Source organism: Triturus cristatus, chromosome 7 (genome assembly GCF_964204655.1).
Source record: "Triturus cristatus chromosome 7, aTriCri1.1, whole genome shotgun sequence".
In the NCBI taxonomy this organism is placed as follows: Eukaryota; Metazoa; Chordata; class Amphibia; order Caudata; family Salamandridae; genus Triturus; species Triturus cristatus.
Genome location: NC_140590.1, coordinates 621,563,648 through 621,591,309, shown reverse-complemented (window position 1 = coordinate 621,591,309; position 27,662 = coordinate 621,563,648). Strand labels below are relative to the sequence as shown.

At 43.6% G+C, this 27,662-nt stretch overlaps 1 protein-coding gene across 1 annotated transcript in view; it reads right to left on the bottom strand.

Moving 5' to 3' along the window:
- SUZ12 (SUZ12 polycomb repressive complex 2 subunit) overlaps positions 1 to 27,662 on the bottom strand; it is an 819,404-nt gene that overhangs the window by 238,838 nt on the left and 552,904 nt on the right. The window contains exon 10 of the mRNA XM_085617193.1: positions 23,265 to 23,442. Coding sequence (XP_085473319.1) covers positions 23,265 to 23,442 — 178 coding nt within the window. The remainder of the gene's footprint in view (positions 1 to 23,264; positions 23,443 to 27,662) is intronic.

The following is a 27,662-nucleotide window of genomic DNA, read 5'->3' as shown; positions in this document are numbered from 1 at the left end:
GTTCCAGCGACAGACACAAACTACAGACCTGATGTTGATCAGTCCAAGGGTATTTCACGTTTCAGCGTAGACCATAGCGAAAAGGCATCCTTTCCATCACTGTAGAGACATGGAGGAGAGATGCAACAGACGGGAGTAGACCCAAATGGACAAGGCCCAGGAGGGGCCGCAGTCGATATGAACACAGGCAGATGGACATTTTTAAACATTGGCCCGTAGAGGAAAGAAGATAAACACGATGTAAGCACAAAACTGACAGAGGGAAGGTCTGTGTTAAAAGAAGAGAACCGCAAATGTGTTGAACCAGAGCACAGGTCCGAACCAGACGGCGGAAAGAAAACAATCTAACAATGGAGTTAATGCCCATGTGCATTATCACTAAGAGGATTTAATCTACCTTGTGACTTGAAAGACTTAAATTGAGGACAACAACTTGCACACATCCGGACCCACCACTAGATGGTAGGAGTATGCACAGCATGTGTATCTACAGCCACACATGCCTCAAACACGTTTTCTTAGGATGTGGTTTAATAAACAGGGGGTGCTGGGGCAGAGTATGGGAAGAAACAACCCCCCTAGCCTTGTGTGAAGATATTGCACGATTTAGCAGGCTAGTCGCAGAGATCTTAAGGAGTGTCCAACTTTGCACACCAACCACACCCCCTGCTGCTTTTCTTTTAATAAACCAAATCATCAGAAAACAGGTTTTCTTGCCACAAGATATACAAACACCACCACCCCCATAGAGGAGAACTCACCAAGGAGGCAACAGAGAGCCCAGAGATAGTGGAGCTGAAAACAAGGCAGCCACAGTGGTGGTGGTTGGGAAGAGGGAGGGGGGAAAAATAAATAGTGGGTTAATATTACGCCACATCAGAGCCTTCCTGGGTAGTAGCGGAGTAAGCACACAGCACTGTGGAGTCACCATGGCTCTCCGGCACTCCCAGCTATTCAAGCTGATAGAGGACCTGCCGGTGTTGGAGCAGGAGTTTCAGTGATGAAGGAGATAAGGAGGACAAGGAGGAGCTTTGACACTGCACAACCCTGGGCTCTTTAGGTGTGGGCTTGTGTGAAATGGGAGACTAGACATGATGTGACTCGACAGAGGAGGCACGCATGAGAACAGGGGAAATTACCTGGTTTCCCCATCTCCCTCAAAATGGGACAAAGGACATACCCAAAATGGAATGTGAAGCACTAAAAGCACAGATAGATAGGGGATCAGACCCAATCATAAATTTATCAAACAAGCTCCTGCCAGGACCAATAAAGCAGAGGCACCTTATTGCTCCCAAGTCCTTTAATGTTGCAAAGAAACACACCCAATTGAGTAAGTCGCACACCAATAGAGGGAACAGGTCAGGTGGGGACTGACTCCCCTGGGATGTCTCAAACATCCGAAGAAATTCCCTGGTCAGTGCAATCTCCGAAGCTGTGCAGCATAGCTTAGGAATATTTACACAAACAAACCTATCACATGGCTGTCTGCATCATTTTGCAGACCTACAATGCAGTTGCTTTTTTCCTTTTTATTTACCAATCTGCATGAAAGAAACATTTAATTATTAAGGTTGGTGGGGAAGCAACAGGAGGATTATGGAAGCAGCATAGGGATGGAAGCAAAACAGAGAACGCAGGTAGGAGAAGCAACAAGAAGGGCGTAGGTGGCGGGGGCACAAACAACAAGAGGAGCAGAAGAGAGAAACAGAGTGCAAGGGAAGAAAAGCATACTGGCAAGAGCAATGTGGTGCTGCGGGGACCACATGGGCGAGAAAGGAAAGCATGGGGGAAACGCACAAGGGTTAGTGCAACACAGGGGAGAAGCACACGGATGAAAGATCAACACAGAGAGCAAAGTGGATGGGGGAGAGAATCACACTAGGGAAACAGCTAGAAAACACATGCACAGAGTGCTTAAGACAAAAGAAGAAAGTAATTCTCTTAAAGTGAGCGGTGGAAGGACAAGTACATTGACAATGCTACATGGGTGAGATAGACACCAGACATACAAGGCAAGCCCAATGAATAAGAAAGCAAATGAGTGATGGTAAAGCCAACCAATGGTCAGAAAGGATAAGTTACTTACCTGTAATCCTAGTTCTCTTCCAGGGGTATACTCATCAAAGTCCTAATTACTGAATTATCCCCGCCCACGTGCGGGAACTCGGAGCATATACAAAAATACATATATATGTGTATGTAGTAGAAAAGGAGTACGTAGTATGAAATAAATACACACATATACATGTATAACATAAAAAATATGCAGCCCTAAACATACCCAATAGGTCAGATATACATGTATTTTTCTAGTATGAAATAACCCATCAACATATAATGTAAGAGAATGACATGTACAGTAATAGCATTCCGCAAAAAACCTTTTATTTTCATCAAAGAAAACAGGTAATGGCAGGCAATTAGCCTAAAGAAGGCTGCATAAATCAATAACATCCCTGTACAGAAAAGGAAACTGGCACCTCGCCTTTAAGGCCTCAGAGACCCTGAGCACTTTGCCTTTAAGGCCTCAAGGAGAACCCAGCTCCCATCATGCACCACAGGTGGCAGTTAGGTCAGTTCTTTTGTATGGTATAAGAAACCTGTAGGAACCTGCATCAAAGATGCAAGAAGAACAAGTAAGCTGTTAATGCTCGTCCGGGGAGGCGGGAGGGTTGCTTATGACTTTGATGAGTATACCCCTGGAAGAGAACTAGGATTACAGGTAAGTATCTTATCCTTTTCTTCCAGGGGTTACTCATCAATAGTCATAAGCACTGAATAGAGTAGCAAGCCCATATTCACTTCTGAGCGGACGAGCAAAAAACAGCGAACTAAATTGACGTACACATGTTAAACAGTATTAGCAAACAAATTTCTCAGTGAGGCTTGCCCTACCTGAGCGTCTGCCTGCGTGTCAGCATCTAAACAGTAGTGCCGAGTAAAGGTATGAACTGATCGCCATGTAGCTGCTTTACAAATTTCTGCCATGGGGACATTCCTCAGGAGAGCCGTGGTAGAAGCTTTTCCCCTAGTGGAATGGGCCTTGGGCTTCCCCGGAAGGGATTTGCTGGCCAATTGGTATGACAGAAGAATACAAGAAACTATCCATCTAGAAATGGATCTTTTGGAAGCTGCAGATCCTGTGCTAACAGGACCATAGTTAATAAACAAACGTTCTGATTTCCTCAGTGTCTTTGTTCTGTCCAAATAAAACTTAATAAGCCTCTTGAGATCTAGGGAATGAAGAGCTCTTTCTGGAGGATTCGAAGGATTCAGAAAACAAAAGTTAGGTAACCAAAAGTTAGGTAAATTGATAGTCTGGTTAATGTGAAAGTCCGAGACTACTTTAGGCAAATGGCTAGGATGTTTTCTGAGAACTACTCTGCTAGCGTGGAACACAGAATAAGGTTCCTTACAGCAAAGTGGAGGAGTGGGAGACCTGACTGGTGGGTAGACCTTTTTCAAGCCCTCAAGAAAATCCTTTACCACCGGAATTCTAAACAAAAGTCTGGTTGGGGGACTTCCTATAGGCTGTGATTGCTGCAAGGTGGACTTTGATCGAAGCAAACTGAAGACCAGATATAGCCAAATGCAGCAAGTAAGGTAAAATCACCTGTTCCTGCCCCCAGATGGGATAATGTCCATTGTCCACACACCATAGGAAGAACCGCTTCCACTTGAAGGCATATGATTTCCTCATGGAAGGTCTTTTCGCTTCTTTGAGAATAGCCATACAGTCTGGATTCAATTGTAGGTGTCCATATTGGATGACTTCAGGAGCCATGCGGTCAACCGGAGGGAGGGCAAGTTGGGGTGGAATACTCTCCCTGCCTGTTTGGATAGGAGATCCAGGCGGCATGGCAACCTCTTGTGTGGCACTTCCGATAGTTGAAGGAGGTCCGGAAACCACCACTGGCGAGGCCACTCCGGGGCTATTAGGATCATCCTGGAGTTGGTCCTGTACAACTTGTTGATTACCACTGGTATGAACGGGATCGATGGAAAAGCGTACATTAAGCTCCGAGACCATTCAATCAAAAGGGCATTCCCTTGAGATCCTTGCGGGGGAAACCTGGATGCAAAGACAGGGCATTTCGCGTTTACCGCGTCTGCAAACAGGTCGATGTCTTGCGTTCCCCATTCTCGAAAGATGCTGTGAGCGACTTCGTTGTTGAGAACCTAATCGTGGGCTTCGACAAAGTCTCTGCTGAGGAAGTCCGCCTGGGAGTTGAGAGAGCCCGGTAGATGAACGGCTACTATTGACAGGTCTCTCGCCAGAAGCCAGTTCCATATGGTTTGAGACTCTATGGAGTGTTCTTGATCGGGTACCTCCCTGTTTGTTCAAATAATACATCGTTGTTGTATTGTCCGTTTGTATTAGAATGGAGCGAGACTTGAACGACGGAAACAGGGACTTGAAAGCTAGATGTACGGCTCTCAACTCTAGCAGGTTGATGTGGTAGCTCTGTTCGGAGTCGGACCATAGACCTTGTACTTGCAGAGGGCCCATATGAGCACCCCAACCCTGGAGAGAAGCGTCCGTGACTAAAGTCTTGGTTGGAGGGTCCTGGTGGAAAGGGACTCCCTTCATCAGGTGATCGCTTCATCCACCACCGGATGGAGTCCTTGGCTGATTGATAGAGAATTACCTGATCCTCCCAGCACCCTGATACTTGCATCCACTGGCCCTCCAAACATTGTTGTAGTGGACGCATGTGTAATCGTGCGTTTGGTACTATACGATGCACAACGCCATTGATCCCAGTAGTGATTACACCTGTAGAACTGTCCGGAGATGCATGTGAAGAAGGGTCAGGCATTTTCCTACAGCCTTGAGAGTATCCAACTCAATTTTCATTTTTGCCATTTCGTCTTCCGCATGTGACCCAAACAACGATGATCCATTTAAGGGCAGATTAACGATCTTTCTTTGAGCATCGGGTTTGAGACCCATGAGACTAAGCCATGCTGATCTTCGTGAACAAATGCCATGTGCATATCCATGAGCTGCGAAATCTGCAGAATCGGCAACTGTACTAATGATCTGGTTAGCAACCAGGCCACCTTCTTGCACAATCTCTAGGAAATCCTTTTGATCTTCCGGGAGTAATTTCTCTGTGAATCTTGTTAAAGAGTCCCATAAAGATCGGTCATATCGCCCCAGTTGAGCGGCTGCACTAGCCACTCTCATCACAGATCCTGACGTACTGCACATTCTCCGTCCCAAAGAATATATGTTTTTGCTGTCCTTCTCTGGAGGAGCAGATGACATAGAAGTATTGGAATGTGCTTTCCTGGCAGCGGCGAATACAAGGGAATCCAGTGGAGGGTCAGACCGCAGAAACAAGGGATCTTGGTCTGGGGCTTTGTATTTCTTTGAAATTCTTGAGGGACCCGAGCCCACTGCGGCAGGTGTCAAAAAAGTCTTCATCGCAGGCTCTAACAATACTGACACAAAAGACAGCAGAGGCTTTGCCGAAGCCCGATGGTGTAAAGTTTCAAATATAATGGATGTAGTAACCGGAGGTACAGACATGGCTATGTTGAACTTGTTGGCACCTCTACAGAGCACCTTGTTGAATGTCCCAATATCATCAACAGGGGAAACACTGGATGGTGGAGTTTAAGATATAGTAGGAGAATAGTCTCTATATGATGACCTTGTTGATGCGGTCGTTGTAGGAGACCTCTGTCCTCTCCTTGGCGTATGTGATGGGCGGGCCCTTGAGCGCTCTTTTGAGTGTGAGCGCCGTCTTAATGGAGATCTGGAACACCTCGGGGACCTACTAGCAGGAGGTCTTGAGCATCCCATGGTAAGAGTTCTCTCATTCGGTTTGGGTTTGATCTTCCAGTGTCTAATGTCCTTCAACCATCTGGGAGACATGTTGATAGGAGGTGATTTGCTCACGGGAGAGCCCTCCGGTGTAACTTGAATGATAGTTATACCCGGCGAAGAAGTTTCCCTCTATGTCGAGAGCCGTGATCTAGACGTTGGTCTTCCTAAGCCTTCCGCAGGGATAACTTGCCTGTCTCTCGACGTCGAACGCCTCGATGTCGAACCAGAATGAGCTACCATTGGCTACGACCGTGGAGGTGACACTGGACGGCAGAGATCTATGGGACGAAGTCCTCGACATCGGTCCCTTCGACGTCGACCGCTGGTGATCCTGCGATATCCTAGATGTCGACTCTGCCCTCGACGTAGACCTCTGACGGGTCCGAGAGGGTGATCTGGAGTGTCTCGACGCTGACCCTCGAAAGGGGGAAGGGGGGGGCCAAGATCTGGACGTCAACCTCTGCATTGACTTCGATGGGCGCTTCGACATAGACTGTGGTTTATCATGTTTCGAGCCCGAAGCATGTCTCGACGTCGATCCTGTCCTCGACGTCGATCTCACTTGCTTTGCAGGTCTCGAGGTCGATCTTGTTCTCAACATCGACCTTACTTGTTTAGTTGGTCTCGACGTCGACGACATGCTGTGATGTTTTTTCTTACTTCTAGCTTCTGGTGATGCAGATCTTTGCCGTTTTCTCAGAGAGGAGGGCAGATGAATGAGGACTCTCTGGGCCACTTATGATGTGTTTCTCTCTCCAGCAAGCCTAGAAGTCTGATCTTCTCTCTGTCTTTCAATGTTCTTCTTGAAAGATGAAGACAGTGGTAGCATGTCTCTGTGTTGTGAGAAGGTAGACACACAACGCAGACCGAATGAGGATCGGATTTGGCCATCTTCTTCCCACAGGAAGGACAATTGAAAAAAGTAGTAGAATATAATTTCTGACTAGAAAAGGTTAAGCTCAAGCTCCAGGTTCCTCACAGAAGGAGCCGGAAAAAAAGAACTGACCTAACTGTCACCTGTGGTGCATGATGGGAGCAGGGTTCTCCTGGAGGCCTTAAATGCAAAGTTCTCAGGGTCTCTGAGGCCTTAAAGGCGAGGTGCCAGTTTCCTTTTCTGTACAGGGATGTTATTGATATATGTAGCCTTCTTTAGGCTAATTGCCTGCCATTACCTGTTTTCTTTGATGAAAATAAAAGTTTTTTTGCGGAATGCTATTACTGTACATGTCCTTCTCTTACATTATATGTTTATGGGTTATTTTCATACTAGAGAAATACATGTAAATATGGCTTCTTGGCCTATTGGGTATGTTTAGGGCTGCATATTTTTTATGTTATACATGTATATGTGTATATTTATTTCGCACTATGTACTGCATTTCTACTACATACACATATATATGTATTTTTGTATATGCTCCGGGTTCCGGCACGTGGGCGGAGATAATTCAGTGCTTATGACTATTGATGTGTATCCCCTGGAAGAGAATGGGCAGGCTGCAAACTCCTTTTAGTTCTTGGTAAGCTCACAATATGTCTTTTGCAACTAGATAGTTGTGCGGCCTGGTGGGCTCGAGCTAAAAGTGCCAGAGACTCCTCAAAGCAAAATTTAGGAGAAACAAAGTTAATGGAAGGGTAGAAAACCACACAGAAAAAACACAATTCATGGTTCCCACTTGCACAGAACTCATCAGCCCAGTTCCTTTAAGACAAATCAATGCATACTACTGAGATTCTGCAGGGGGAGTTGGTAGTCAATCTCCCCACTCTGGAAAAATGAAAAAAGAAATTCGATGAATATGGTTAACCATTACTCACTGCCAATGCATTTTTCATAACCTTATACTTCACTCATGACATCACGAAGGACACCATCGCTTACCATGACCTCACGATTGACATTAATCCCATGCAATAGTTTGAGCTACTGATTGATCTTGCAGTAAATATGAAGAACTTAATTACCTTGTACTACTCATCAAGATTAAAATTTTCCACCAGGTCTTCAGGGTCACGCAACATATAGAAGCATGGCATTCCATGTCTAAAAATAGACTACACTAGTAAAGTTATCAGATGTGGCATTCTTGTCTTTCCACATGTTTGCTACTACATTTCTTGCGTTTTGATTGTATGTTGCATTTTTACTATGACTTAATTAAGCTTGCACTTTGCCATTCATCCGATTAGATGTGTCATCAATTGTAATTCTTTGGCAACACAAGCAAACTATTTTGTTAATAGCCATACTTAAACTGCAGTTTTATCCATGGTAAGCTATTTTATTGTACTCACTTTAATGCAGAAGGAACGATTAGGGATAAGTTACTTACTGAGTGTAATGATCCTTCTTGTCCATACCTGCAAATTTCATACCTTATTAATCTCTTTTAGGCACTAGACTGGACTTGACTTGCTACAGCAGCTCCTCAGACATGATATCAGAGAGGCATAAAGGGCAACGTTATGCACATTGACATCAGTTCTCGCCCTTTACTCCACATCCATAGAGACAGAGATGAGACTGGCAAATTAAAAGGAATGCAATGCAAAGAATAAACTTGGAAGCCTATTGCTCAGATATGGGAGACAGGCATGCTGACGAGGTATTGGAAAATAGATAGGGTACCCAACAGCAAGATTAGAATTTGTTCTTTTGATAGATGGTTACATCAGCAGATTCCTCACCTCGAGTCAATATCTTGATTCAAAGCAGAATAGGGCTTTAAGGAGATGATGAAACCAAGAAGTCTTACAACACAGATCAGGCAAAATGCCCATCCATGTACAGTTAAGAGTTGAGACACAAATGCCAGGCGAAGGTGTTGACTGCAGCCCAAGTCAAAGTCCAGCAGATAGCTATAAATGAAACACCCCACTGAAAAGGTGTTTGCCATGGTGGGATGGGCCCTTATGCCCACAGGGGTCTGTCTTGGCACGTGCATGATTAATTTTGATGGAGCGGTTTATAAAGCGGTAAACTGTCTGCTTCTGTATTTTGCATGGCCCTTCTTGGAACTAGTATAGCCAATGAAGAGCTGACACACTCAATTCTTGTTGAAGTAGTAACAAACTCCTGCAAGAAACCAGAAGAAGCAGCCTTTTGCTTCTTTTGGTATGATGCAGAGGAAGACGGAACAATTGACTAGCATAAAAAGAATATATCACATTTGGAATGAAGCCTTTTTCCAAAGTACCAGCTTGACTGGTACGAGTCAAGTAAAAGGCAGGTGCACAGACCGGGTCTGAGGTTCAATTACACCAAAGTGGGAAATATCCTGAACAACGACTCCGGAACAACGAGTACCGGAGTCACGAAAGTGGAACGACTTGCCCGAACGACGACTCTACCGTAACCACGCATGTGCGTGGTTAAGGCTGAGTCGGTCTAGTGTTCGGGCAGGGCGGAGTTCGGAGGAGCATCGCAGTCGCAGAGGAACAGGTTAGTTAATAGGGGTTAGTATTTAGGGGGTATGGGTTATCGTGTTTGTTCAGAAGTTTTTGGAGGAATTCGTATATAGGAGGTGGGGGTTTACGTGATTATTTAAAGGGCGAGGTTAATTAGTTTTATGGGGGTTGAGTTCGTATTTAGGAAGAGGGGGGTTTCGTGATTATTTGAAGGATGAGGGGAATTAGATTTATGGGGGTTAAGTTCGTATTTTAGGGGGTGCGAGTGATAGTGTGTTTTCAGGGTGGGGGGATTCGTTTTTAAGGGGTGGGGGATCGGGGTACTATTAGGAAAGCATTTTTTTGAACACGCATTCCTTTACCACGAAAAATCGAAATAAAGTAATGCATGGCAAAAAGAATTGTGGTTTAGACGAGGTCGTGGTTGCAACCTCGTTGTTAGGGAAGTTATGGTTGGGGAACTCGTTGTTCCAACATACAACCGCCAAAGTAGAGGCAATCAGAAAAACACTTGTATGAAACAATATAACTACTATCATAAAGTTGACCACCAAAATATAGTTCAACTGAGGCATAACAAAAGGCAAAACCCAAGACAGCCCTTTCAGCTGGATCAGCTAGGAGGGCTTGTGTTTGCAGTGAAGTTGGCTTTGGCAATAACCGCACAGCTTCAAGTATTGTTGGTGAAATAGTGACCGCTAAAAAGCCAAGCCTAGCAGCAAGCAGTGGAGCAATACTGCTTGAATATTTTAAGATCTTGGTTGGCCTTCTCACAGAACTAAACAGAAACAATTGAAAGGCATGCACATCATGTTGACCTAGACATACCCAGAAAACTCAATGAAGTGCATCATGCATGTTGACATGACAGTCGCTGAAGTGCCCATAGCCCTGGCAACCGGATCCAATGTGTTAAGGACTTCTTGGTTACATCTCGCCAATCACACACAAGATCAGAAAAGTGTTAACAAAAATGGTCTAGAAACCACCATTTGGGCACCTCCCAAAGATCATGGAAATAATGTGTTAATTAGCATGTGGCATTATTACAGTGAAGAGCCACACTTACTGATTAAAAAAAACTTCTTGCAAACGGCTATTATACGTTTTGATTCACTGTTCAGGGGAGTGGATGGAAACAAGTTTGGGTTAACTTCAATATAAGACTAGGTCCACCAGTCTTGCAGGTGAAGGATGAGACGATATACACTTGGGAGTCGCCTGTGGCTGCACAATGGCAATGAGCAACTTGACGGCCAGTATGTCCCGTGTGGCAAAGATTCGACCCTGAAGTGCCTCGTGAAGGGCAGCACTGATTCCCAGGAAGAGGACGAAAGGATGTGAAACCTCTATTATGTTATTTTAACTTATAGCGCGCCCGGATAATCAAGAGTGTCCCGGCGCGATGCCAGGGAAAGGTGTCTGTTTAGGTGAATAGATGCGTTTTCAAATGTTTCTTAAATATCACTGGGTTCTGAACATTACGTAGGACAAGGGGCAGGGCATTCCGGCAGCAGCCGCCTTCCTTGTCAGTGAGTTACCTCTGAACCTCGGATATTTAAATCTAGGAACCTGCGCAAAGCGGAGGGACATGGAGCGCAGCTGTCTAGATGGAACATAAAAATAAAAGCGTTTTTGTAACTATAGTGGGCCAAGCCCGAGCAGCGCTCTGTGAGCCACAACCAGTGATTTAAACTTAACCCGTTCCGCGACAGGGAGCCAGTGCAGTGAATGTAGATTATGTCGCACACTACTCCTGGGAGAGATACCCAGAAGTAGTCTGGCTGCCGCGTTTTGGACAACCTGCAGCTTTTTGAGCAGGAAACCCGGAATGCTAATGTATAGTGCATTGGCATAGTCCAACCGGGACAAAATGAGTGCGCAGGTCACAGATTCTCTTGCTGCCTGGGGAAGAAAAGGGAAAAACTTCCTCAAAGTTTTAAGGAGGCCGAAACAATTACCGGCCAGCTTCTTGATATGGTATGAAAAAGACAGGCTTTCATCAAACCATACCCCCAAATTCTTGACAGGTTTCACTAGAGAGGTTGGCACCGGGAGTTCAGGAGACCAAAAAGATACGCGAAAATTAGTAGAAATATTTCCGAAGAGGAGGATTTCGGACTTCTCCTCAGTGCACTTTAGCTGTGCAGCTGCTAACCATTTAAAAATGGATGAGAGGCAATGATGAACCGAAGAAACCGAATCATCATTATTGTCCCAAGTAAATAGCAGCTGAGTATCGTCAGCGTAGGCCATCACCTTGGCTCCCAAGCTCTCTGCCAGGTAAACTAAGGGTGTAACATAAATATTAAAAAGAAGGGGGCTAAGACAAGACCCCTGTGGTCACATACTGTGTAGAAGAGGAGCACGGGGGGCATCCAGATCTGTTGGGCCCGATCTTCTAAGAAGGATCTAAGCCAGTTCCAGGCAGTGCCCGACACACCTATCTCAGCGAGTCGTGAGAGGAGAAGAGAGTGCGGGACCGTGTCGAATGCCGCCGAGAGGTCCAACAGGATCAGTGCTGCCCTGCCGCCGGCGTCCAAACACTCTCGAATGGCCTCCACCAGGACCGACTCAGTGCTATGGGCAGCCCGGAACCCCGATTGTGCAGGGTGCAAGATACCCTTCCTCTCAATGAACTCAGTGAGTTGATTAACAACCTTCTCACACACTTTAGCCAGCGCCGGCAAAAGGGAGATAGGTCGATAGTTTCCCGGATTAAGGAGGATCAAGCAAAATCCTGGCCAGCTTCCAGGCCGCTGGAACACTGGCTGTCTGGAGAGATAAACTAACAATGCTATTTACCTCTACGTTGATCATTTCTGCTGCGGCGGCAAGCAGTCTAGCAGGACAAGGATCAGAGGGTGAGCCAGATTTTAAGCTCTAATGATTTTAAGAGAGTTCTGCAGATCCACTGTATTAAACACATCTAGGCAGTGTTCAGCCCTAGGAGTTAGAGGCAAGACAGATACCACGGTCTCATCATCACCGTGTGAGAAGGCCGCCTGAATAGTGCAGATCTTATCCTGGAAAAAGTCTGATAAGGTATCGTACCAGGTGTTAGAGGGTAATAGCACACTAGCTTAAGCCGAGGGAGACGTGAAGCTCTGAACAATCGACAACATTTCTTTTACGTTGTTTTTAGCGGAGTCAATTCGACTAGATTAGAATTAGAAGCATGCCTTATTTTTCTCTATAGTCAGGATATCGCCATCACATCTGTTGTCTTGAACCAAGTAGACGGGATCCGCAGGGCACAACCCTCAAGTCTGTTACCCTACTTTAAATATAAAAAAAAAGAATTGTGTCCCAGGACTGGATTGTTGGTTCTTTCCTAAAAGTGTATAAATATGGCCCAGAGTGCTGCACTGCGAGTATGGCTTCACCGATCACCACAACTCCCTAACCCTCTGTATTTGCGCATTAGGGACTTCACTGCTGTACTATAGGGTCAGTCAATCACAACCTTAGCAAATGCATGCGAAAATGGCTACCTGTGACAGCTTTAAAGTGATTTACACCATACCTGCATGCCCCCATTGGGATTGTGACCAATACAATAGTCAGATCAGGATCATTAGTGTTACTGCCCATGACCAAACCCGCCTTTTATTTTTGGGCTCATCACTGGGAATGTAAATCCTCTGTTCTGTAGCAGTAGGGCGAGGAGCCTGGATGTCCAAAACGGTTTGGCTGTGAATGCCTGTCAGCCAGAGCCCTTTCTAAAGCCCTCTTGCCTCAACGGACAGGCCTATCTAGTAAGGCTGTCACCTTTCCAAAAGAAAAATACAGGATAGTTGTTCATGTTGTAAACGTCAGCAAAGGCCTAAACATGATCCTTCAATATGGCTTAAGACAAAATTGTACATATTCATTTGTAACCTGATCTTTCAGCCTTTGTTTACTGTACTTATTAGTCAGAGATCATTAACGCTGATCCAGAACACTTGTTAAAGTGCTTTCTTTTTATATTTGATGCTTAAAGTATATATTTTGGGGGGAGGGGGGGGGGGGGGGGGGGAGAGAATGTAAGCCTCAGGCGTTTTTCCTAATGTTTGTACCAGCTGGGTCATTAAAATAGTGGTCATGCTAGTAGAAAACCAGCCAAGTAGTAACCCTACTTCCTAAGTCTCACAACTTAGGTTCAGACTACAGGGCCACTCCATCAGGCACATGTACTGGAGGCTGCCTTCAACTCCAAAGGAAGGCTGTCCAGACCGCAGAAGTCACTTAGCAGCAGTAGCTGGAACCTAGCGTGGTTCAGCCCTAAGGGCTAGTCCAACCAGATCTTTTTCCTGGGAGAAGTCTTCAGTTTAAGGGGAAGACCCAGCTTGGTGTCAGAAGCCAAGGTCTACGTAAGCAGCTGCTATCAAACCGCAGAGAAGTTTATCTAGTGAGGAAGAAATACAAATCTTTGTAGCAGGTTGCATGTATTTGATACCAGGAATTTTATAATTTGTTTCAGAGAGTAAAAACAAATACATATTGTATCCCTGACAGCCTGAAACCATAAGCAGATCTTATGGAGAACTTTGGTACATACACTCCAGAATGTGAATATGGCTTTAGTCTTAAGAATGATGAACTTGATCAGTCAATCGTTTGTCTTCTATAATCAGGCCTTGAAAGATCCTAAACTTTTTACTAGAACTGCAGGTCTAGTGACATGATTAATCTACTCGACCTAAATATAATGCTCTTGACCCTTAAACTGGTTTCAAATTGGGTGATCCTGGGCAAGTATTTTAATTCACTAAGACGCCTTTTCTTCTTTATCACGTATGAGAGCACCATCAAATATGAGAGTTCAGCAGGTCTGTTGTACAGAAAAATCTTGTTTAGTTTAATAGACTAAACTTTTGCTTCATATAGAATACAAATCTAGCCACATATAGGATACACATGACCGCTGTCTTGCCTCAGTTCATTAAATGCATTGTCATCCGTGCAGGGGCAGAAATGTTTCTGAACTATTTTACAGCTTTTTTTGTTTCACAATTAATGTCAGATAACTTGACAGAAAGCACTAACTATAGTAAGAGAAAGAAAAGTAAAACAAATTTCCCATGAACAGATATGCGACAATTAGTAAAAAGACTAACTGACATTGAAGTTTATAAAAAAAAAAAAAAAAAGACTGACATTTGACCTCTGTCCTTGAACAGACAGCAAATGTGTCAAGACAAAAAATGTTTTATGGCATCTTTATTGCTCATTCACTTTCTGAATGAACAAAACACCTGTTCCTTCCAGCTTAAGTTAACTCGCCAGCACAGTCCAGTAAATGCTAAAAAATAGCTCGACCTGCTAAAATCTCGCTCAACATTGCGAGTGGGCGAGTACATTTTTCAAGGCCTGATAATGTTCATAAAAATGGTGTGGCTTCTGGTTATAGAATTTAAACAAGGATTGTGTGTTCAAAATTGTTGGAAAAAGGCAGGAGAAACGTGGATGACTGAAACTGCATGGCTTGAAGACACGTGGCTCATGATTCTACTTATAAGCGTCTTCAGGAAATTCTGTGATTGGAAACTTATCCCACTTCATGGATGCATTTTAATGTCCTTTTAAATTTCTTTATTACCAACATGAAAGAAAAAGAAAAATTAATACATATTATACAATTCGATAAGTTTTAAGCAAATAAGTACAAACATTGGAACAGGTAAGTATATCAGTTCTGTAAATATCCTGTCCTTCATATCTACCTATATATCTATTAGCCCTCATTGCAGAGGAGAAAGGGAGGGGAGAGAAAAAAAAAACCCTTTACAAACATTTTCAGAATAGTACACCCCATATCTTATTTACTTTACAGAGTGCCTGCGTCCCTCTCGTTTTTGACAGTGCTAGTTCCATATCATATGTTTCTTTAACTAATCCCCACCATTCTATGGTCGATGGAGGTGTGGGTAAAATCCATGCACGAGCGATTGTTAATCTTGCGCTAACTAATAGTATTGAAATTAGATCTGCATATCTGCTTGTAATACTCTGGGCTCCAACTAATACCTCTGTTGCTGAGACCGTCACTGCACTCCCTAATTTTTGAGAGATCAGATCAGTTATCGTTGACCAAAACTTCTCTAGTGCAGGACATAAAAAAAACATATGTTTTAGATCAGCAGACTGTAGATTGCACTTTGGGCATTTTGTGCGTTCGCTAAAAGAGCCATGGGAGGACCATTTTGATATCCTTTCTGGGGTATAATATAATTGACAGATTGTTTTGAATTGTTGTATCCTAAGGTTAGAAGAATATACAGAGTTGTTAAGCCTAGAGAAAGCACGTGATATGGTGTTAGCTGTCACTGATGCCCCTGCACTATGTCCCAAGCGCTCAGCTAATCTGTGACAGTCATCTGGCTTAAATGAGCATAAGATTTTATAGCCAGCGCTAATTATTGAGTTTGAGTTATCTTTATGCATATAATCCCATATAAGCGAACCTGAAATGTTTGTCAATTGCATGCTGCGGATAAGATAATCTCGAATTTGAAAATATTTAAATTGCATGCCTAACGTTATTTTATATGTAGTCTATTTTTTCAAAAGTCATAAACCCATTTTGATCATATATATCGCCCAAGTATTTTATGCCCAGGCTAGCCCATTGTTTACCCTCCATATCTTGAAAAATTTCTGGCAAAGCTGGGTTGCCCCATATGGGCAGCTTATCGTGATAAAATGATGTATTACAATTAGAAATAATTGCGAACCATATATTGACAACATCTCGTGCAACCTTGAATCTGACTCTCTTGAAATAGTTTGGATCATTGATTCTGAACAGAAACATTTCATATTCCTTGTCGAGCATAAACTTAAAGAAAAAGGGTGCGTTACATCCTACGGGGTGTATTAAACTTCTTAACCGTTTAACAAAAGCTGCCCAAAAGTATAATTTGAAATCCGGGAAATCCAGACCTCCTTGATTATATGGGAGTTTAAGTAGTCGAATAGCCCTACGGGCTTTTTTATAACCCCATATGAAACTGCCGCAGATACCATCTAATCGTTTAAAAAAGAACATATTTAATCTTAGCGGGATAGACCGAAATAAATAAATACATTTAGGTAGTATTTTCATTTTGATTATGTTTATACGACCCCCAATACCTATAGGAACCTTATGCCATTTTTTGAGCAATGTTGCAGTCTCCTTAAGAAGAGTCTCGTAATTTATTTCTATTATTTTATCTATTCTAGTGGTTATCTTGACCCCTAGGTAGGTAGCCGTGTTGCATATCCCGGTCGTTATTCCAGCGTCTTTGTAGTTCATTAATATTTGAGTTTTGTTAATATTAAGTCTGTAGCCAGAGACCAAACCATACCTTTCCGCTTCTTTAACCACCTCATATAATGCGGTTTTAACATCCGTTGAAAATACAGCTATGTCATCGGCGTATGCCGTGATTTTTAGTTCATTTGAGTTATGTATAAAAGGTATGATCCGAGTTTGCGTTTGTAGTGCTAATATAAATGGCTCTATTGATAGTACAAATAAAAGAGGTGAAAGAGGGCATCCCGGACGGGTACCCCGTGAAATTGGAAACATATCAGATTGTAAACCTGCATAGGCTAACCTAGCTGTAGGATATTGGTATAAAGATTTGATCATATGTAAAAATGTACCCTTGATGCCAAATGTAGATAATGCAACCCAGAGAAAATCCCATCCCACTCGGTCAAATGCTTTCTCTGCATCTAGTAATATCATACCGAGTGGGGTGGTTCTAACTTTGGCAACATCAAACGCTGCTATAGCCGTATTCACATGGGATGTAGTATCCCGTCCTACAATAAACCCGTGTTGTTGAGGTGAAACAAGTTTCGGCATTATAGGTGCTAGACGAGTTGCCAGAATTTTAGCGTAGATTTTCGCATCCGTATTTATAAGTGATATCGGCCTATAAGACCCACATTCCTCTGGAGGCTTATTCTTTTTTAGAAAAAAAATTATCCGAGTCGTATTCCAAGAGTCTGGAGCGTTCCCCCCTGCTTCAATATATTTAATGAGTTGGGAGAAAGTTGGCAGTAGCTCATCTAAACATCTTTTATATAATTCTATGGGGATTGAATCATCTCCGGATGCTTTTCCTGATGGCAGAGAAGAGATGGCGGCTCTAATCTCGTCGTGCGCGATATCATCCAGCAATATTGCTGATACTTCATTAGCTACCGATGTTTTTTTAATGTACCTCTGGACATATTATATAATATCAAACATTTGTGGCTGAGCCTCTGGCGTGTATAAGTTTTGATAATATGTGACAAACTGCGCTAATATCTGGCTCGGTTGTTCATATATCTCGCTGTTTAAGCCTTTAATTTTCTTTATTTGTGTCTTAGCTTGTTCGTCGGCTACTTTAAAGGCTAGAAATTTCCCAATTTTTTCCCCGCTTTCGTATTGAGTTAATTTGTGTTTATTAATTTTAACCGCTATTTTCTCCCTGAAAGTTTGTTTTACTGTTGATTTTAAGTTTATTAGTTCATATCCTATAGTTTCTAAATTTAAAGAGCCGTTTAGTAATGCTTCTGCATATTGATCCTCCATGATCTTGACATCTTTAAGGATCCCAACTATTTCTATCTTGCGTTGCCTATTCTGTATCCAAATATATTGCTGTGTGAACCCCCTGATGCTGGCCTTACACGAATCCCAGACTATTGTTGGTATTGCAGAACCATTATTAATTTCTAGATATTCCCTTAAGTGTTGCTTAATGTTAGATAAATAAGTTTCGTCTGTTAAAAGATATCTAGAAAATGAAAAGCCCCTAATCTGTTTCCTTGCTGTAAATGTCTTAAAGCTCAGAAGGATGGGGTTGTGGTCTGAAGTAACCCTGGGGCATATCTCCATAGTGCATAGTTTTATAATCTCTTCTGATGCCCAGGCCATATCTATACGAGAACAGAGTTTATGTGCAGCAGAGTAATAAGTATAGCCCGGTATATTGGGGTGTACTGTCCGCCAAACATCTTTAAGACCGTGTATTTGTCCTAGCTCATTGATTGCTGTACGTGTCTTTTTCATCCTCTGAAATGCATGACGTCTTGTAGTGTCTATCTCATAATTCATTATGCAATTGAAATCCCCCATCACGACTTTATCGCCTTCCCAGCTCAACAATTCAATATTCAGTCTATCAATTATTTGATAGTTGTCGCTGTTTGAGCCATATACTACGCATAAAACATTTTGTACCTTCAACCTGTGCCTGCACAATGGCCCACCTACCACTTTTATCCGTTAATGATTTTTCAATTATACATTTTAGATGTCCATGTCTTAAGATAGCTACGCCTCTAGTTGAGGTATCTTGGTCCGAAGCTATAACAATTTCATATCCCAATTGTTTAAGGAGCCCTTTATCTTTATATGCAATATGAGTTTCTGATAATAAAACTAAATGCGGATTATACATCAACAATTCCTCTGCCACCAAGCGTCTCTTGTTCCTCCCGTTAAGGCCTGCAACATTCCAGGCTAACATTTTTATTTCAGCCATTCAAAGAGAAAGAAAGAAAAAAGAGAAAAAAAAAGAAGGAAACCTGTCCTTGCTTATATTATGTCAGTAACTGAAATCACTTTCATGTTGGTTTTTTTATCCTTTACAACAGCAATCATTTTGTACATCAGAAAGGACCACCCCAAACCCCTAGCCCCTTTACCACCTTTCCCTTTCTTGCCTCCCTCCCCACCCACCCTGTTCCTTGAAGGAGAAGTCGTCTTCTGGTAACTGCCGCTGGTGTGGCAGTCGACTAGGACCCAACCGCCCCCCAGCCCCCGGTCTAGAAACCCCCCCAGCCGTTTCAAAAAAGAAGTAGTAAGTAGTAAATAGTAAATAGAGAAACCAAACAATCTATAAGCTATTTATATGTGTTAGGACACATTAAGAGTCATTTTCAGGAGTCCTAGCTCAGTCTATTTTAGCTAGAGCCTTCCCCTTTCCATTTCTGCAATACCTCCTCTGCTTCCGTACGAGAAAAAAAGAAGTAGCTTTGCCCATTCTTGATAACTTTAAGCCGGGCAGGTTCCTGTAAGTAAGCTTGGACACCAAGTGCTTTTAGCGGATCGATCATCTGTTTTAGCTGCCATCTTTTATCCATCGTGAATTTACAAAAATCCGATCGGAAGACCAGAGAAAAAGAATCCACTACCACAGGTGACCTAGGACCAGCTTTTAGGGAAACAGCTTGACGCAGCAGATAATTGCCAAAATAGATTAGAAAAGGTCTAGGATACTGGGAGTTCTTTTGGCGTTGTATTATTGGCAGCCTGTGTGCTCGCTGTATCTGGCAATCCCAGTCCCCCAGCTCAGGGAAAGCCTTCTGCATAATCTGGACGATGTATGCTCTAGAATCCGCCCCCTCCAAACCTTCGGGAATACCAAATAGTTTAAGGTTCTGTCGTCTCTGCCTGTTTTCCAAATCCTCCAGCTTGGCTTGTACCTCCCTTAGCTGTACTTCTTGTCTCTCCACAGAGCTATCCCTTTTAGATGAGGCCTCTTCTATGTTGACAACTCTTTGTTGAAGCTCAGCCATTTCTTCCGTCACAGATCCCACTTTCTCCATTACCTCTTTCATAGTCTGCTGAATTTTCCCAATGTCAGCTCGGACTTGTGAGAAAAGTGCCCTTGATTCTTCTCTCTGTTCATTTAAAGCTTGCAATATCTTAGCAAGCATAATTGTCTCCTGGCCCTGATCCTGAGCATTATAATGGTCGTGTCCCGCAGAAGCTTGATCCTCTAGAGGAGGGCTACAAAAAACCAGAGATGATTCTTGATGTAGTCCTATAAGTGGGTTTGGTGGAGTTGAAGAGATGGGAAAAATAATTTCGCCGTTGCCAGGAATAGAAAGCTGCTTAGTAACAGGGTCTTGAGTGTTTATTTCTTTCGTAGGATCTTGTACTAAACCAGAGTATGGGTAGTCCTTCTGGTCGATCGGCAATGTTTCTGTTGCTGATAAAGGACCGGCTAACATGCTCCCGTCCGTAAACCCTGCTCCTGATAGCCTGGCGATGGTTTTCTTGATCCCGCCTTTATACTGAACCCACTTCCTCATTGGGCTATTTTTTTTTTTGAGTCTTCTTTCGTGTATTTTTCAGATGATGTTCCTACATTGAGTGGGCTTTGCATCCTTTTAAGTTCTTTAGTATGTTTTGTCTTTTTAAGAGGGTCTATCTTAATTGTTGTTTTCTTCTTAGATTCTCTTGGTAAGCGCTGCTCTCTTAAAGATGTAGGTACTTGATACATAAGCCCATTACTTAATACTGCGTTATCCGCTGTTTTTGTAGAGCCATCCAAACCCTTTAAACTCTGTCTGTGCCTCTAATATATTGGTATCTTGTCCATCTAGGAGAGTAAGAGGCTGTTGACTATTATTGTCATTATCATCGCTGTTGCGCCTTAGTACGCTGGGACCGTCCTTGTTTGATTTTGCTTTTATTTCTTTAATAGGCAGGCTAAGTGATAGCTTAGGATCAATTTCAGACTGTAATTTAGTGTTGTTGGCTCTCATATTAAGATCACTAAGGTCAGATTGATGTTGGGTATCTTGCGTACAATGAATGCCAGGGTTAATACTTTTTTGAGGTTTTAAATCAGCATTATTTTGTTTAGAGTTGTTAGTTATAGCATTAATTATTGTCTCTGCCAAGTCGTTACCCCCAGAGAATGGCACATTTTCTGTAATCTCGGAAATATTTCCAGACTTTAAGTACTGGATCACCTGTCGCCCAAGTTTCGGGGGGCAGTATCAGCGAGGGTTTCCATCCCCTCTATTCCCTCCAGTGATCCCACAGCCGGCCCCCCTTCCACCAGACCTCTGTCATCACCGGAGCCTGTATTAGTACCGCCATTGTCACTCCCACTCACCATGGACGATGAGTTTGTTGCCGCAGACGTCTCCGTAGGTTGGGGCTTCGCTCCTCGGCCACTTCTTGTGGGTGCCATTCGGAAATCACCCAGTTTGTAGCCGCGAAGATTGCTGCTAGAAGAGCGAGATGTCAGCCGCCAAGCCGAGCGCCAAACCGGGACTCGCTCGAGGTAGCGAGTTAATAACAAACAGCTGTGTCGGGGTCGTAAAGGGAGTTGCATCCGGTCAATATTGCAGTATTGCAGTGGAGAGTTGACTCGAAGGTTTTGAGTTTTGCAGATTGACGTTTTCTCCGGAATCGCTAACCTTCAGAGTTTTCTCAGTGTTCGTAAGTGTCTTAGCCTTACATCCTCATTTAGTGTCCTTTTCGACAGAGGGGGTCTGATTACCGGGAGCCGTAGCAGTCCACTCCTAGAGGCGGCTTCAGCCCGCCATCTTGCTTTCTCCCCTGGATCTGATCTCTGGAGATCGGATCGATGCATTTTAATGTCAATAACACATATATTAAACCTCAAATAAACCTGTGTACTCATCTGTTGAATTAAGTATTTTTATAAGGTGTAACAGGTCAGTGAAATGTTAAAAAAATGCTAAAAATTGCAATGTTGCGTTCTTTTTATCCACGAGTCTGATTCAACCCCACTGAATCCTCAGGTTATCCCCGCCCCCAGATCCACTACTGCTTTTTGTGAACTTCGACCACTGTTTGTGTTGGACTGCTTTAAAGGAGGCAATTTCATTTGCAGGTAAGCCAAACATACAATCAAGTCAACATCTGGTGAAGTCTCCAGGCCCCTGAAATTTTGAAAGGCCAAATAAAAATCTCCAACCATGTCAGAAGGAGGAAGAAGATTGATTGCTTCAACCTCATCATGGTAGATGATGCCAGTCATCTGAATAAAGTTAGAATAAAACGCAATAATCTCATCTAGACGTGAAAAGCACTATGCACAACGCAGATGCTCATGAAGAAATGCTATGAAACAGGTGTGATTCTACTCTTAGCCTACACCAACTTTTCTTTGTTTTCTGAATTTTAGTCAGCTCAGGGCCACATCCAAAGTTGGTGCTTTGATCGATATCAGAAGTAATTGAGGAATTCAGCTGCAACAAGATTTTAGCAGCGCAATAGGTGGTCAAGTGGAGCCAGGAAGTGACCACTCAGCAGAGGCACAGTCAAAGGTCTGCAGGTGCCCGCGGGCACCAAAGACACTTCAAAGGTAGATGGGGGGTGAAAAAGCCCAGCAAAAGCCTTGAACGAAGCTGGGCAGCGGAGCAAGGCACAAAATAAATGAAATATGTAACTCTGAAAAAATGGGGGGAGAAGGCTTAGTAGACGCTGTGGTTGGGGAATAGTGGTGCTAACGCAGTCTTGTCCTACAAATGGGAACAATACAGAGAAGCAGAACCCCTCATGTGGTGCTTCTTAAGTGGTTTTGCAGGTAGGCTCATCTTTCAAAGAATTCTGCTCAGAAACTTAACTGCAGGGATGTCCATCACAGATGTGGAGCAAGACCTAAGGCAGTGACGGACTGATCATCACACAACCTCACCATGAAGCGCTTCGCTTTCCGACCACTGATTGCCTTAGCATGTATGCTAGTAGACTTGTCACACTCTGCGGAGTGAATACCTGTGACCCAGGTACAAGAGATTAATGTTGAGGGTTTGATATGGATACCTTCTTTTGAAAGGAAGCATCTCTCTTGACCCACGACACTTTCGGCGGTTACATGTCCCCTTAGTAGCACCGCAAAAAGTGAAAGAAGTAGTGCAACGAAGAGAAAGCTCCAGATCCATGTGTGCAAAAATGTTTTTAGAAAAATGTAACGGACATCAGTGCAATGGGCGTGCCATATACGGCTCCATTATGTCATGTACGAGGAGATGCCGGAGTAGTTGGTGCCATGAGACACCCCTGCTGGTGTGGGAGATCTACTTCAACTTTTCCAGTATGGCGCTTGGAGAAAATTCAATAGGTGAGGAGTCTGCACGTGGAAGGATACATAAAAAGAAATGGGTTCAAGGCGCTCAACACAAATGAAATTCAATTTGTATACTAAAACTTGCACCTCAGACCAGTAACAATGTTCAAAAACACAATCTGATATGATGAACTTAGAGAGCATTATTTTACCTATGGTTGGTGTAGGTTTGAGTGGATTAAGCCTATTTTCTTGAGGGTGACTTTCAGAGTTTCGAGTTGCAAGAGGTTTGGCTACAGGTGCAGTAGATTTATCATTTGAATCCCCAGTCCATCGAAGGGTAAACTGAAGTGTAGGCCCCTGGGAAAAGGTTTCAAAGGGGGGTAATCGCTGCAAAGTAAAATAAAAAAACATGGGAAAATAAGATATTAATCTGGAATAATGAATATTGTTCATACCATAAGTTTAAAAACAGCAGTCTGCTCACTAAAGACAAAAGTACAGTGCTGCATCACAAATTATTACCAGTATTCATTCACCATTTCATGTTGCTCATGGGTCATGCTGTGCACTACTAAAATAAAATAAACATACTGTCAAAGTGGTCATTATGTACACGATACAACCAAACATTCAAATTATGTTCAGCTGTTTTGTCAAGTGTACAGAGAAAAGACAAACAGTTGTTTGCTTTACATAGACACAGCATTGTTTTCAGGCGTAGACTGCATTATTATGGTGATGTTTTTAACATTCCATGATGCCCCTTCCTTCCACTCCCATTTCCCTCTCCCTCCATGCTGCCCATGCACCAACACACCATTCGCCCCATCAACAACCTGGCACTAGTGTGACACAGCTAAGTTAAGGCAAGTTGGGGGGGGGGGGGGGTCAAGATGTAATCACCCAGTGACTAACCTCTGAACACAAATTGGTCCTGCTGCTAGGTTTTTATTCACAAGCAGCAGTGAGAGCGCCAAATTTCTTCTTTCCGCCTAGGGTGCTGTCAGAGCATTGGCCGGCTCCGAGTGAAGGGAGGAGGAGCAAGGGACAGAAACATGAGCCAGTGACAAGGCCATGAAACAGTGTCAGTGACAGACCCCTCGAACTCCACACCCCATCCCAAGGTAGCAAGAGGATAAAGCTTCAACGCAGGTGGTGCATTAATGTCTAGAAAAGTAGGACTCTTCTTTTGCTCAGGAGGCACGGGCATAATGTAGTATCTGCAAAGAAACCAAGAACAATTGCGGGTGGTTCACCCCTCACACCGGGGCCTCAAGTGGTAAGCCTGCCCCCAGAAAAGTAACTGTGTAGAGAACTACCAGGAGGGTGGGAAGAGATGAACTTGCCACATCATGGGCAAGTGGGCACATGGATTTCCCAAAGAAGCTCCAGGTAGGCAATTTTCAGGAGTTGGTGGTGACATCTACACAAAAAAGAATAGGCGTGGTAGAGGCAGGAGATCCTTAGGAGCTGGAAAAGAACAAGAATGACGTACAATAAGAGTGGCCTCCCTCCCTCACCAGCGGCAGTATGCTGGTAACTGGAAATCCAATTGCAGAGGAGAGAAATAAACAATAGTCCATTGAGAAGTCTATGGAGTATTCGGACCAGCTCCCTCTGGGAGATAGCTTCCTCGTTAAAGCGCAAAGTGCAAGTAGCTAGTGAGGGGGACAAAGCACAGAAGACCCTGTATCGGTACCTTATACAGAGGAACAAGTGGGACCCTATGAGGAACACGCAATAACCTAACAAAGGCCAGCTGGTCAAGGATCCCCCTCTTTCGGAGGTATCACGGCCTCGAGGGGGGGCTCTAGTGGGGCGGTGGAATGGAGGGGGCCGGCATGGTTCATGGATGACTTCTACAGCCCTAGGGCACAGACAGTGGTGTATACTGAAGACGCTGGTGTCACCCGCAGCATAAGTCCGAAACAGACTTCCGGTGTGATGAGAGAGGGGTGGGGGTGGAGGGCGGGCGAGGTGGGGGTGGTGCTCAATATTGACCTGTCTGTTTGGTTGTTCTACTGTGTGTAGCTGTAAACCAAAAATGCCAATAAAAATGTTTATTAAAAAAAAAAGGATCCCCCTCTTTAGAGAGATGGGGAAAAGTAGTTAAACTGAACAAAATAACTAGGTCAATTGAACTGGCCCATAAGAGATCAGCTTAAGGGAATGTGGCACCACAACATCAGAGCGGAGGTGAACCACTTTTGAAACAAAAGAAATATAGCAAACTCAAACAGTACTACAGGAGAAAATGAACGGGAACATCAGTCCAGAGCTTAGAGAGCATCATCATATCAAGCTAGACTGCAGTATCCTCCGAATCTACCTAGGATCACAAACTCTGCTGAGTGGAAGAAAAAAGCTGGGTCATGCCGAATGGGAGAAATAAAGAGGACCCTCGGTATAAAATTGCTGGCCACGAACGAGTATGAAGAATGAACATGGCAAAAAGCAATCAATTATCCAGAAGAGAATCAGAAGAACCGTCCCAAAAAGAGATGCAGAGAGGCATCACACAGGAGTTCCTGGTAAATGTCTTAATAGAAATAAAAGCCAAAGTGGGAAAGGCCTGCACTAACTGACTAACTTGCCTCCTAAGAGCTCAGTGGAGAAATGTTGAAACTAAGGGATAGGGTGGACATCCCTGAACGCATGTTGGACACATACAGAGGAAGACTAACATCTGGGCAGAAATTCAAACACTTTAGAAGCAAAACACTGAATTACAATCTAGACAGGTGGGTCTTCATTATCACTCCCTCAGAAACTTAAGGAACAGGGACGTCCCTAAATGAACAAAGGCGGAAAACATTCAAAAATTTCTTAAGAACCTTATGCATCACATCTACAACAATCCATAGTTCACACAAATCCAACTACATCACTCCATATAAGGTACGATCACAGAGACCGCAAAAAGATCTCCCCAGAGATATTCTACAATGGTCCACATTTATGTAAATATAAGAGACCATTATCAAAAAAGCAAGGATGAATGAAGAAATCTTATACAAAATATATAAAATACAGTTATACCAAGAACTTTCCACTGAAACACTCCGCTAAAGGAAAGCATCCCAATGAATAACCAACATCCATATGATACCCTACCAATGGGGTCACCCTTTTTGTACCCTCTTCAATTCAATCCATAGGAGAAGCATAGAAAATCCTTGGATTGAGTGAGAATTATGAAGCACAGATGTTGCAAGGAAAACATGTGCAATGGGAGGAAGCACCAGAAACAAACTAACTTACGCCAAGTACAGCACGTGCAAAAAGCCACCAAGAAAGCTATCCTGAATAGGCCAGGAAAAAGAGGATGTTCTGCAGCACTAAAAACACACAATGATAAAATCCAGGAAAACAAGGAAGTAATGCTGATGATGCAGAGAAATTAAACGGTTGACTCCCAAGTTCTAGAAAACTCGAGACCAGAATGGGCCTGGGAGGTAAGAAGCAGTGGGTGGGAGGGCAGAATGTTGATCAGAAAGTAGGTTCAAATTATGTAGATGAGAATTGGCTCGAACTCCACTTGAACTAGTATCTCAGTACAGAAGGGAGAGGGGGCAAGTCCACACACAACCCCTAAAATACGGAGGGGGAAGTATGGGCAGGGTAAGAAGAGATGAAATGTTGGCCATAGCAAGGTTAATGGTGGGTTATAGGAAAGGAGTAGTTTCTTTTCTGTAACTCCAGTTCTGTAGTAGGGGTATCTCTGTTATAGTCATAATCTAGTGAATAGTCCCGCCCATGTGCGTGGACCCCGGAGCAATAAAAAATAATCTCTAAAAGGTGACAAATCATGCAGACCTGCATACACCTTTAAGAGAGAATTTAATTTAAAGACAGATAATGCAGCCTATACCCACAGGCTACACTGTCCAGTACTTCAACTAGAATTCCACCAACATTCACAAACAGCCCTGCCTGTCTAGTTTTTCTCCACAAAGGAAAAAACCCTGCCTCTACCAGCAAAAGCCTCTGGAATGATAGAGAGGAAGGAGAGGACAGACAAGCCCCATAGGCTGCCATTATGTGGCTTGGAACAGGATACTGTGCCTTTAAGAAAACTTTCCAGTTTTCCAGAACTTTCCCCAGTATCCCAGAATGCCCAGCAGGTCCCATTTACTTTCAGTTCTTTTTGAAGGCGTAGCACGCCAGACCTGTAGCATTCTACATATGAATAAGTATCTCTCCACCGGGGAGGAGGGCGGGCGCTTATGACTATAACAGAGATACCCCTACTACAGAACTGGAGTTACAGAAAAGAAACTACTCCTACTGTAGTAGGGGATCTCTGTGTATAGTCATAATCTAGTGAATAGAATGGCAAGCCCATCCCCACACAACAAAAGCGGTGGAGAACCCACAAGACACTACCACTACTGTGCGAACAGATTTCGCAGCGAAGCCTGCCCAACCTGAGCATCTGCCCTGGCATCCGTGTCCAGACAGTAATGCGCAGCAAAGGTATGGACCGACTTCCAAGTGGCCGCCTTGCAGATTTCCGCAATCGGAACATTACGCAGCAAAGCCGTCGTGGCAGCTTTGCCCCTGGTGGAATGAGCCTTAGGTTTACCCCCCTAAGGTCTTATTAGCCT